Here is a 13,826-nt window from a genome sequence, read left to right as displayed (position 1 = left end):
TTTCGCGAAAGTTACATTGACTTGAAGTTACGTTGAGCTTTGTGTTTTCTCATAACCAAATCGGATCCCCCGGATAAAATGGTAGCTGACATATGGCAAGCGCCACCTCCGAGGACGCTGGCTCAGGCATCCGGGGGTGAAACGGGCGCCTTTGTTTACCTTTAAAGGTGCACCGTAAAAAAGTGGACCATGTTCGACCGGACCCAAGTAGAAAGTGAAACCGCTTTGTCGAAAGGTTGCTATAAAAATTGTAGCAGCCGCTAAAGCGAGTTCAGTCGAGGCGAGCGCGCCCTCAAGTGACGTAGTGCCAACATCGCGGTGGAAAACAATGGTCAGTTGCATTTCACTTTCGTTTGTTTGTTTTTTAAGTACGTGATGTAATCTAACCTTTTTGCCAGTGTCCATCAACGTAAATAAATCGGTTTTCTTCCACGTAATGTTTAAGTATTTTGGATTTTTTAAGCATTTCTTGAGGTAATCGTATCATTTTCTAGTGTCTATTTTCAGAAAAAATATGTTAAGCACTTGTTTTTATACTTTTTAGGGTTCGGGACCCTAAAAAACATAAAATTATTAATTGCTACTGATCATAATAATCTCTTAAACATACCACCTATAGATACTATAGTGAATAATTAAAGTTGCATTGTTATAATGATGTATTGCGAGTTAATTAGTTCGTTAGTAGAGCGTAAACATACAAGGTCACCTGAATTAGCACTTTACACAACTTGCAATACACCGGTCGACTACAACTGTTTTCATAATCTTAAATAAAAGTTGTGATGTTCCTTAAGCATTGTCTGCGGTTAATGATGCATTTTGTTTTATTATTTTCCACGAATTTCATTTCTTTGTAGGTACAGCCAAATTTAAAATTCCGTGATAGGCAAGTAATTAAAATTAGCGACTGACTACAGAGTGAATCTGAGTGATCATTTGTAGGGTTCCGTACCCAAAAGGTAAAAACGGGACCATATTACTAAAACTCCGCTGTCCGTCTGTCCATCTGTCTGTCTGTCCACCAAGCTGTATCTCATGAATTCATGATCCGTGATATCTAGACAGTTGAAATTTTCACAGATGATGTATTTCTGTTCTGCTATAACAACAAATACTAAAAAGTACGGAACCCTCGGTGCGCGAGTCCGACTCGCACTTGGCCAGTTTTTTCTATTCTATTCTAAAGAGACATACTACCTAAAGGTTGCTGGTTGCTCTAGCTCCGGTAATGATAAATATTTTTAGTTAAGTAAAGTATGTGTACAATAACTAGTGTCCGAACTTAGTTCGCGCGGTTTCGGCAGATTTCGGCATGAAAGTCATATTTCGGCCGAAAGTTCGGTTTCAGCCAAAAACTGCCTAAACTTTCGGGGGCCTCGAAACTGTAGTTTTGTTAGTCCGACCGAAATATTGCTTTCGGTTTCAGCATAAAAATCATGTTTCGGCCGAAAGTTCGGTTTCAGCGTTTCAGCCAAAAACTGCCTAAACTTTCGGGGGCCTCGAAACTGTAGTTTTATTAGTCCGACCGAAATATTGCTTTCGGTCTCAGCATAAAAATCATGTTTCGGCCGGAGGTACGGTTTCAGCAAAAAATCCGGTTTCGGTCGGACACTAACAATAACATACGTGGCCTGATGGTTACCCTTTACCCTACACTACATGTCCGTATATAAATACCTATACGTACAGTGTGAAAAGTGAAACACCTTACTTTTACCTACATAATCCAACTCTTTCGAAGAATAATAAAAAAATCACCCCTTTGTCACTTTTGTTACTTTGAATTTCATTTGTAATTTGTCTTAATTTTTTTTTAAAGTAATTTATTAAACATAAATTAAGTATGATTGATTTCTACTCAATAACGTATCACTTCCAGGTTACCAGGTCAAACAATTATTGTATTAAACTTAATCAAATCAATCTGTCACAGACAGTATTCGAATTCCAATCAAAACACAATCAATTCAATAACAGGCGCAAAAACTCCAGCCTTGATTCTGTTCAAGTAGATAATATCTTTTTATAACATTCGGTTCCACAATCAACCTTGGTTTTCTCAAGATATTATTGTCGTTATTGGTTGCATTCTGGCCTTTCACTGGTCGGAAATGAGCGAAGGCGAACAGGAACCGAGGGCGTAGGCTAAAACTTGCTCTTGCTTGGTTTACAACCGGTTAATGAAACCTCCTTGTAGGGCAAGTTAGGGTTTGCTTTAGAACTTATAGGAAACGTATCACGGTTGATATCGGCAAGGGTTTGGTAAATTATACAGTTTCACTTTCTGGGGAGTGGCAATCTGATATCAGTGTGACAATAGACCAATTTAACAATCTGGTCAATTCAATTTTATTACAAACATACTGCAGTAAAGACACCATACTAATATAAAACCTCACAGCACGAAAATCCTCGTCACGCTACTTTTTAAACATTTAACCCGCTCAATTTTAGAAACTGTAGGTAGATATAAAAGTTAATATCCTGATCACGGCACCAACTGAATTAAGACTTTTTAATTGAAAGATAGTTTTTGTTATTGGAACTTCCTCTTCTTGAGAAGCCGGCTAAGAATTTAATTTGAGCTTCATTTGATACCTTGTAGGTATATACGAAGATCGCAAATACCTACGTAACCGAGTAAGATACGACTCTTTGAAAATTACATCTCGATGTGAATGTGTTATGTTCTTATGCTAATCCGGTAGATATGTTGCAAAACCTAAGGTCAAGTTCTAGGTTTGCATACTTGCGGATCGTGATTGTACAGATTAGCGTTAGGTTTTTCATCTTACTTTAAATCAGAAAACAATTGCTAATTTTGTCGCATCTTTAAATAATTGAAAGAGGACAGCCTCTCACAACTGCAACTAATAAATCCACAGTGGGTAAACAATAATTGCATAATGGATGCTATTTTTTCGTCCTTTAGGTACTGGTTTATGCAAATATCCCCACAATTCACAGTAAGTACCTTAAAACTGAATACGTACCTAATTACTCGTTTAAGGCTTTTCTTAATTATAATCGTCTGTCTATCCACTTCCGTGACAAATAAAATAAAAACGATGTATGATACAGTTTAACCGATTACGTTATCATTCGAATCAAAGTACCGCACGTTATTCAAGCCAAACCGCTTAGTTATCCCGACCACGAAATCGAATCTACATCTACTTTCTAAAAGCAAATATCCTTGTCTTGCTACAATTTCAAAAGTAATAGCAAACATGGCGGAACGTTTTGGCGCCAAATTAGCCGTAATATCAGCCATGTGATCACATAACCATGGTAATGATATACTTACTACTACTACTCATTTGGGAAGGGGGGGGGGGGGGGTAGTCACGGCACGATCTCGTGGCTACCGGGCTAAATCAGCTTTGTTTGACCTAATGACCTATATAAGAAGACAAAAGTGCATAGTTCGTACTTACTGCACTTACTTACCCTAGGTATATACTATAAAACTCTGACGAACGGATTTATAAAACTAGGGATCTATCCTATTACATATTTATGACAAACAAATACTGTGAATTTATGTATAATCGTAGATCAAACTTATACTGGTTTTTAAATCCTTCGACACGCGCGTACTAAGTTACATATCGGAATGATAACCACGTTACGTAAAGTAATTCCGCTTTAAAGAGACAGTTTGAAAGCAACATGCCAGTGACTTGCAATTGTAAATATTCTTAACTTGTTTACGAGCGGCCTGATAAGGTTAAACAGACAACTTATTTGCTATTGACGTACGAATTGAAAGTTGCTGAGGTAATACGAAACCATTGCGGTCAATGACAGTACTTAGCACGTAATGTTACGTAGTAGTTGTTCAATTATTAGGCCAATTTGTGTGTTAGATAGGTACCTACTAGGTACCTGTACCTACGACTACAGATGTAGTGCATAATTGTTTGCCATCGTTTTTTTTCGGAAACGTTCGTTTTCGTCATGCTACTTTTGTCTCCCTCAGTAGCTCAGTACTTATTGTACAGAGACTGACCGAAATAGTATAACACATTCGTGCGTTTCCGTGAAAATAAGATGGTAAACAATTATGCACTACATCTGTACCTACATCAGTCGCATCAGACGGAGCGGTCAAGGCGCTCCTTATAATAAAGGATTCGTTCAGATATTTTTGAACACTTTGGCTGCTCCCATATATCTGATGGAGACTGTAGGAAGGTTAGGTTAGTTAAGTGTTTTTCAATATTTTTCATGACATAAAACTTGGGAGTGTTTTGTTTGACAGCCCACGTGGCGCCGTTGTAAAGGCTACGCGACGCGATAACCACAGATTGAAAAACACCGTTACATATAATAACTAACTAGATTAATCCACTATTGTCTAGCTTTACTTTGTAATTAATTACTTGGCTGGTTGTGATAATAAGCAACTACCTACTTAAAATACTTAGTTTTAGAAATGAGTTCTATTTATAAATAAGAAAACATGTAGTGAAGGGCCAGTGTTCAGGTGATTGTACCCTACTTGCCTTCTCTGACTATAAAACACTTTCTATAGGCATAATAGGTACCTACATACATTACGTGGGTGTTTATGGAAAAACAGAAGTGGTGTGGTGGTGCAGTGGGTGGTGTAGGTCTGTATTTGCCTCTGAATATGAATCCTGTTTCATTGGCATAAGGCGGCAAATGTACATACCCACATACGTATATACGTACGGTAATTTTCTATAGTACCTAGGCTCTCATTAGAGCATCGTCAGAAAGTTTTTATTCTATTGTGTGAATTGTGTAATTTATGTAGGCGTATAGTATAATAACCAACTTTCGATGGTGATTTATTGGGAAATGGGAAACGCAAAGGGCAATGTGGGCGGGACTTACGCCTACGAGAAATGGCACTGTTCCAATCATAACTTTCGGCCTTCAGGCCTTTACTTAACGTACGTTAACTGCAAACAAATATAGAGATATGTTAGGTACAACAATAAAATATATTAATTATTGAATGCCACAATATAAGACAACAATAGATAATAAATATTATAACACGAGATAGTCGGTAGTTACTATTAAGTACAGTCGCCATCAGATATATTAGAGCGGCCAATGTGCTCACAAATATCTGAACACGCCTCTATTGTCAAGGCGTCAGAGTGCGTGTTCAGATATTTTTGAGCACCTCGGCCGCTCCGATATATCTGATGGCGATTGTACCTACTGTGTAGGTACTTATTTATAAAATTTTACGGTTCTGCTGCAATGAACCAAGGAAACCTAGGATGAAAGTAATATAAATATATAACTAATGACTTTACGTAGGTAGGTTACACGGCCCTACTTGCATGACGTTCATATTTCTAGATTGTGATTGACAAATACACATTTGCTTATAATTATCATATGCCCTTCAAGAGCGTGTTCCCATCGTAAAGGCCGGCAACACACTTGCAACCCCTCTGTTGGTGATTCGTCTGCTCGTTTGCCTCCTATAATAAAAATGACAATCACAAACAGGAAGTCTAGGGCGATGTCCCCAGAGCAGTCTACAACATCAAACATTTTCCCTATAACTTACTTAGCAGTCAACGTCATTCCATTTTCAAATAAGCGATCAATTATTGGTGTCACAGACGCCGGCGCATAACGCAACGTTACTGGCCACAAGCACGATCCAATTGCTTGCTATTGCGCAACGCCGGACTTCATACCTCGTGCCTCGTTGCGACGTAAGACGGTTGAAATACTTGCAATGGTATTGATGTTGCTTACCACGGTATTGCCCTACCTTTTCGTCGGACGGAGGGAAAGAAAAAAATGTAGATTGTTGATTGACCCAAATAAAGGTTAAATAAATAAAGAAAACAAAATATTAGTTTTGTCGCTATTACTATAAGAATACAGATTATACAAAAGTATATTTGTACTGCGTTTTAGTCTGCATTGGTCCTTTGTATGCAGTAGTGGTAGTAGTAACTGCATTTTGGAATTTCGATTTTTGATTACAGTAGTCCAAATTGAAAACCGATTAGGAAATATTTGTGCGTTTGAGTATACTGCTTATAGATTACGAAAATACTAATATTGGAAAATTGCCAGTTATTGTGGTTTATAGTGTACACGGCAGTATTAATATTAACCAAATATCACACTACATCTGTGTAAACATTAGACCGCAAATACGGCGATAGAAAACCAGATAATTATCAAAGAAATGCGTTCGGTGACTAGGACAACCGCAAGATTGGATTAAGCGTACTGTTCAGAAAGCTTGCTACTCGTACCTACTACCGTTGCCTCAGGCCTAGGCCTACGAGTAGGATCACCAAACGTAACATAGTATTGCTTATCGCGTACATGACAAGACATAGCATAGGTATATATGTCACTAACTGAGAGCGCGCGTAAAGAGACGAGCAATAAAATATATCATGATGTGGTATGCAATATTTTTGACTGCTTTTGCCTATGAAATATGCGCACTGAATAATCATATTATAACTTCTAATGCTTTTGATTGAGTTAAAAATTGGTGTGATTAAAAGTGCCTGATTTCCCTTTATAAAAGGAAATTAGATTCCGATAATAGAGCATGTAATAAGGATGCAGTAGGTAATTATTCAGAAAGATTAATTATTATTGCAGGTAATGCTTACGCAGCTATTTAGTCGGTTAAAAATTCATATCCTAATTAAATTGAGCAATTACGTTTTTTGTCTGTGCATCTTTTGTTCACATAAGTACAACCTCTAGTAAACGTCATAAAAATACCTACATTATTTACAAAATTAGAAAAAATGTGCATATTCTGCTTTTTTTTTTTATACCACGTCGGTGGCAATCAAGCATACGGCCCGCCTGATGGTAAGCAGTTACCGTAGCCTATGAACGCCTGCAACACCAGATATTACACGCGCGTTGCCGACCCTTTAAAAATCTGTACACTCCTTTTTTGAAGAACCCCATACTGTAGCCCCTCGGGAAAACCTCGGCAGGGAGCTCATTCCACAGCCGAAGCGTACGCGGGAGGAAATTCCTCTTAAACCGCTTCTATTATTCCGTTAGTTTTTTAATTTTGCTAAACTCCCACCAGTTGAAACTACCTGATTAGTGTAAATATTTGGTTATGAATTGTATTTGTTTGTCTACAGCACATCCTCTTGCTCCTGCCACTCTTGGCGGCCTGCACGGCCATGCCTTCCTACATCGCAGTCCCGGCTGATCAGATCGCCTTCGTCGACTTGTCGGCGTTGCGCGTGCGACGGGTGCCAAGACAGACGCTCACCCCTCCCCCGCCACCCCCGCAGTTACAGCAGGCGCCGCTGTATAGGGAGTACGCCGCTCAGCTGCAGGAGTACGCCCCGCAAGAGCAGGAATATCCAGTGCAGTACCAACAACAACGTGAGTAACAGGTTCAATATTCTACTGTGAAGAAGTCCCGATATTCTAAGGCTAATCAACAGACGCTTACAGATATCGCTCTGCATTTAATCGGTTGATATCTTGACATAGAGAAGCCGACGGCAATGACATTATACAACACAATGGAATAACTTCTTGAATGACACATGAATATTCTGATAATGGCATTTATTTTATCAGCTTCAATTAGATTTATTTAATACATAAAAAAACAGCTAGATCTTTAAGTTATTGTATAATCTCAAGTGATTTGTAAAATTTCGGTTCCAAGATCAGTATCAAGTTGGTAGGTCGATTGAAAAATAGCCTAAAAGAACTATTAAGTAATATCGCACATTGTCAATATTTCAAAGTTATAAAATATAATTGAGCGTGCACAATCTATTAGTAAGTATTGATTTTCCATGAAATATTAAGTACCTACATAATTGTAGGTGGAAAATTTGAGGTCAACCTTTCGCACAATGACATCATAACCCGGGTCATGGTATACCTCCAGATCCCACAATAAAAATTCACACCTTTTCATAAAACTCTTTAATAACTCTAATTCAATCAAACGATCGCTTTCAACTATTGTAAGTAAAGGTCACGCTCGGTCAATAACAATCAACTTTCCTCGCAGCAGCGCATAACTAAGCGAGACCAAATGTCAAAGTCTAAGAGAACAAAATGAATTCATAATCTGCTCCGCCCGTCAAGATATCACCGCCACTTTCACTACACAAAGGATTAGATATAGCTTTCTAGAACACCGATATTATAGTGTAATTAATTACTAGTTAACCAGTTCCACACTAAATAGCTGCATTGACTTCATTATTACGTGAAACCTTTTTGACAAATGAACAAAAGGCGGACGACAAACGTTCAGTTCGCTTTCTTCTATTGTTCCCTTTGAGATAACATCGACACGCTGAGCGGATTATGCAATAGTTAGTTTAACAATTGATGTATGCATGCAAATAAATTCGGGGTTTGCTAAGTGCGCTAAAATACTGTCTCCGCCCTAACTTTTACGTTTACAATAGTAGTTATTTATCTAAACACTTAATAGCGTTTGTCGTATATCAGGTATAATAAGAGTCTTCGATTGTTCCGTAATTACATTGAAATCTGGTTTTTAAAAGTCCTTAGACTCGAATAATATTTATAACAATTATAACACCATATTACACTGTCAATAACCTATAAGTCTTGTGAAATAATCTTTAAGCTACCAAACGTTTCCCTAAGAACACCTATCCATTGGACACTTTATCCATTTCAGCAATAGCACTAGCCCCAGTACCAGAAGCCCCTGCGAGAATAGTACAAATCCAAGCGCCCGCGCAGAGTGATGTAGACAGCGCGGCGTCGGCGCTGGCGGAGCGGCCTCCCGACTTCGGCGAGTACGTGGATTTCGGCGCTCACACCGGCGACAGCGGCGCCTTCGGCTGGTACGCCGACTACCCCATCAACGGACACGGGGACAGCTATAGGAAGTAGCGCGGTTATAACGTACCCGGCTGCGAGAAATTAGTTAGGGTTTGTTGCAAAGTTATGCTCGTTTATTTTTGGAAGTTTAGCTCTCTATGGGATGACAACCATCAAATGCACTTTGATTGGTTTGATAAATTTTTAGCAGTCAATAAACTTATGACTAAATAAAACAAGTCAGAAATGTGGTCATTGTAATGAACACAAAATGACATGATAAAGATGAGCCATTTGATAATCATTTATTAATATCGAGGAGCTTACTCGCAGTCGGTTATTAAAACCAAAGGCTAGCACTTGCCAATAAAATAATACCCTATTTATTGATTCTAAAATTATTAAGATATGAATCACTGTTTGGAGCGTTATCATCGTTGCTCCTTTGATGTGGGTATGTTATTTAATTAGTAGGAGTATTACCAAAGACAGTATTCGATCCAAGTGATATGTAGTTAGTAGAGCCGAATTACCGCACATTTGTTTCAAACGGTTAATTCCGCGTTGCACATTTTTATATTCAACTTTAGTTCCTCACTTAGGTTAAGTTTTTTGAAGAACACTGTGATACGTACCAAGTTAGAAACTTTTTTCTACACTTCTGTGCTCTTTTACTGTTTCTTTCTGCTCACTTATTGCAATCCTTTATCTTAGATTTATTTCGCTTCATGCTTAAAAGAAGTTACAATACAATGTCCTATTATGCATTGCATAGTTTTGTTAAATATTAGTTATCAGTGTTAATGTTTATGCACTTAAAACAACATAGTCTACTTTCTAAAAGTGACTTTTACTTACTTTTATAACTACTCTCTATGTTATGAGACTCTGTTATTTATTTCTTGTCTATATTTCTTAATTTCTTGTAAACTTCATGTCTGTTCTTTTCTTACTGTCACGCTTTATACATCTTTTAGTCGCTGCTACATATTTCTTCTTTTCACCTTATTTAGCTTAAGTAGTCACTTAATTCTTGTTCTTTTTAAACCTCATGCTTATTTTCTTTACTGTCATATTTTCTTTTATTGTTTATTAATTATTACACTCATCTTTCTTTACAATCGTCTTTCATTATTCACTAGCTTTATCTATAACTCTGCTTTCATTTCTTTTCTGCTTCTATTATCACTGCCTTTCCAATTACTTCTTTTCACTGTTTACACTTTTATTAGTTCCGCTACTGACTACACCTGTCATTGCATTTTACAAGATCGCTCTGCTTCAACTTTACATTTTCATTTACACAATAATCAGTTTTTCTGACTCTCTTTACACTATTCATAACTTTAACTTTCATGGTATATTCTTTTACTATTTTTATCAATATTTGAGTTTAATAGATGAACGCAATTGAGTAAAATATTCCGTGTGCAATATTCTCTTGAATTTCACTTATACATATAGCCTTACTTCTATCTATTTTCTATGCCAACCTTTTCGACGTGTCCTTACTTGACTATTTGGTTATTTTTATACATTTAACCTTCCTTTGTACTTCATAATTTCACCATATTATAACCAATATCTTTTTCTATCTATTCTTCATCTATCTTTATTTATGTCTATAAAATGTCCCTTTTCTTACTTAATTTTTATTTAAGTACCCTTACATCTACTCCTTTACACCGTACTGTGAGTATTTTTTTTTTCATTTCATAGTAATTTCTTGCCGAAAAACTTAAACCGACATTTATGGTTATGAAATTAATTCCTCGTTTTCTTCTATACAGTTTTTAGTTTTCTTATAATTTCTTTCTTATAATCTTTATTTTATAATTTATTAACTTACTTATTTACTTGGACTATAATTAAACAAAGTGTGTCCTTTCGTCTGCCTACTTATATTATCTTCTTATTTTTCCTATTTAACTATTGTCCTCTGATCTCCACTACTGTCTACTTTATTTGTTTTGTCTTTAAAGTAATTTTTCCTTTCCTTTGCTCACACTGTTTTGTCTTTTTCATTGTCGTTCTCCTTTTCTTTCTTTTATTTTTAAAGTCGTTTCAGATTTTTCCTTTCCTCTTTCCTCCTTCTTTCTTATATTATCAACTCATTTTCCTTATCTTGTCTTAATCTTTTTGCACGTTTTTATTTTCTTGCCTTTACTAGCTCTTTACTGTCGTTTTCCAATATTTTTCTTTTTCCTGTGTCAGTCTTCCTATCTTCCTTATTTTTCTGTTACTATCTATTTTGCTTTTCCCGCACTTAATTTCTGTTTCCTTAATTATCTTCTTTACTTCACTAAACTGTGTTTGTCTAAATGTTACTTGTTATTCGAAAAAAATATGATAGGACTATTTAACCTTTTGGACGCCAATGACGGATATATCGGCACCGCAGGTCCAACGCCAAAGACGGATTAATCGGTCAAAGACTACAGAGCAACAAAGACCTACGTGCATGTGCAGCATAAAGTTCAATTTGAGTTTGACATTTCGGTGACGTGGCGTACGAGTGACAGCGTTTGTGTTTGACATGGCGTCGAAAAGGTTAATAGAATCCATATGTACATTGTAATACTTTAAACAGATAAAACGTAATAACATACGAAGTCAAAAGTTTGATACTGTTATGACAACGCGTAAAATTTGATCTTATCAAAACTATGCAATATGTTGATTTAATTACAATATGTTCAGCGTAATTGTAACTATAGTCTTATTTTATCTATTCTTATTTCATAAATTTCATTTTCATACTTACTTACCACTTTTAACTATTTTTTCTTTTAATTTCAAACTGTTTCATTCCTGAATTATTTCGTTGCTTTCTTCTCTATTTTCCCTTTCACTTTGAACTTGTTTTACTTCCTTCCAATATTCCTATTCCTTCTATACTTTCTTATTTTTGTGATCTTTCACTTGTGTATTTGTATCTATCTGGTGTACGACAATAATTTGAGTGTTGGATTTTAATAATCCCTCTTACTTTAGACCGTGCCTTTTTCTTCAGATTTCTTTTCTGCGTTACTATTATTAGTAGGTCTTAGAATTTGTTCAGTAACATTTATTTACAAGGTGTAAATAATACCTTACACTTCTATTCTCCATGGTGTCTTCTATTTTTCTTCTTTCCTATATTTATTTTTCCTTTATTTGCTTTACAGACTATTAATCATCTTTTCCTGTCATCAGAAAAACCATCCTGTCCTGGAATCATTATTGCCTAATTTATTTCTTACTCCTTGACCTTGATCGACATAATGAAACCAAGTTATTTTTTTATTTCCTGTTTACAGGAGTTTTCTGATTTTATCCTATCAGTTAATGAAAACCTATGAATGACGTATGAAAATTTTTAAAGGTAATACTTTTTGCACGTATTCACACTTAATCCTATTACAACATATATAGCACAACATTGCATTGGCTACTTTTATCTATACATAATGTATATTCTATCGACTCTATCGTCTATCTACGTATTTTCTAATCTCGATTTATTTTCTAAACTATATCTATTATTGCATCTTACTGTAGTATCTGTCCCTTCTTATAATGATATCATCAGCCTTATGCGCGATTACTTTTATGTAGACGTGTGTCGCATTTATTCTTGTTTACTCTTGTTTTTCCTCTATTTCTAAAGTACTTAATTCTGCTTCTTCCTTTTTTCTATTAAAAGGACGACACTTATGGGAATTTGTGTAATCGACTTTTCTGTTATGTTACACTTAAAGTTGAATGTATAAGCCTTCATTCGTTTACTTTAAAAACCTATCACTACGCTTTCTCTGGTTTTCCTATCAAATCTTGAACACTTAATTTTATTTCTTTTTCCTCTTACACACTTCTTGTACTCATGAGAACACTTCTATTTTATCTGTTGATTTTGTCACAGAATGTTTTCTACTTGTACTCGCCCACTTACTTCAATGTTTACCTATTTAAGCGTTTAATTCACTGTCTCTCTCTCTCTTCATTCCTCGTATTTTCCCTTCACTCTTCTTTATTTTCGTCTATCACACTTGATTTACTTATGAAATCTTGAAATATAGACTTTGCTTGTTTTAAATTTTCCCATTTTCATACTCTTTATTTACTACGCAACCACAATTCTTCAAAACCCTTAAATTCATTTCACTATCACTACATAAAACTGTAAACATATTTCCTATTCTACTTTTTCTCTTGCTCACTCTTGCTTTTCGTTATTTTCTGATACGATATCACATTCTTTTATTTTGCTCATTTTGTCATATACATTACACTTACTTCACATATGAATACTTGCATAACAACTCTCTTTATCCATTTCTATCTACCTATATTTTTATTCACCATTTATTACATCACATTTGGCCTTCTTACATGTGCAAAATAATATCTATTATTAGCGGCTGCAGATCTAGCCCGTTATAGCACGTTACACTGAACTTTTCCCTCTCCTCAACTACTTTCACTTTCCTTTTCTTAAACATTACTATTACTATCTACTTGCTACCTTCTTATTACTATCGTTGTCTTACTACTACTGTGTTTGCTACGCTATCACTATAAGCATAGCCATGATGTAGTTCAATTCTACTTTTCACTCTTAAAATTTTCTTTTATATTTCCTTCATTTCTCTTTCTTGCCCAGAATATTATTTTCATATCGGATCAGGTTTAAAATCTCTTCTATTTTTATTTGCCTAATTTTTCCATTTTTCCATTTACTATGATACCTTTTTTCTAGCCGGTTCTAGCAGGTTATAGGTCCTCAACCTTTTCTTCTCCTCGACTACTTAGACTTTCCTTTTCTTCAACATTACTATTACTGTCTACTTATCTTACTTTTACTATACCTATTTGTTTTACTATTAGTATCTTTGCTAAGCTATCACTATGATCATAGTCATGGCGTACTTAAATTTTACTTTTCACTTAAATTTCCTGCATTGCTCCTTCCTGCCTAGAATATAAGTTTCATATCGGACTATTTTTTATATTTCCTTCTTTTTGTA

General features: G+C 35.7%; 1 protein-coding gene across 1 annotated transcript; it reads left to right on the top strand.

Annotated features, from left to right (window-relative positions):
* The first annotated feature begins 235 nt into the window (after positions 1 to 235).
* Positions 236 to 9,458, top strand: LOC134746839 (uncharacterized). The gene is made up of 3 exons (XM_063681406.1): positions 236 to 331; positions 7,134 to 7,383; positions 8,675 to 9,458. Exons 1-3 carry the CDS (start codon positions 329 to 331, stop codon positions 8,890 to 8,892), a joined length of 471 nt encoding a protein of 156 aa, XP_063537476.1. The 5' UTR covers positions 236 to 328; the 3' UTR covers positions 8,893 to 9,458.
* Positions 9,459 to 13,826: the final 4,368 nt, after the last annotated feature.

This window comes from Cydia strobilella, chromosome 13, assembly GCF_947568885.1.
Source record: "Cydia strobilella chromosome 13, ilCydStro3.1, whole genome shotgun sequence".
Classification (NCBI taxonomy): Eukaryota; Metazoa; Arthropoda; class Insecta; order Lepidoptera; family Tortricidae; genus Cydia; species Cydia strobilella.
This window is presented reverse-complemented; position numbering and strand designations above follow the sequence as displayed.

Bases quoted from the DNA above. Each gene is read 5' to 3' on its own strand.
- LOC134746839 (XM_063681406.1), top strand. The intron at 7,384-8,674 runs GTGAGTAACAGG...TATCCATTTCAG, and splicing joins AGTGCAGTACCAACAACAAC to CAATAGCACTAGCCCCAGTA.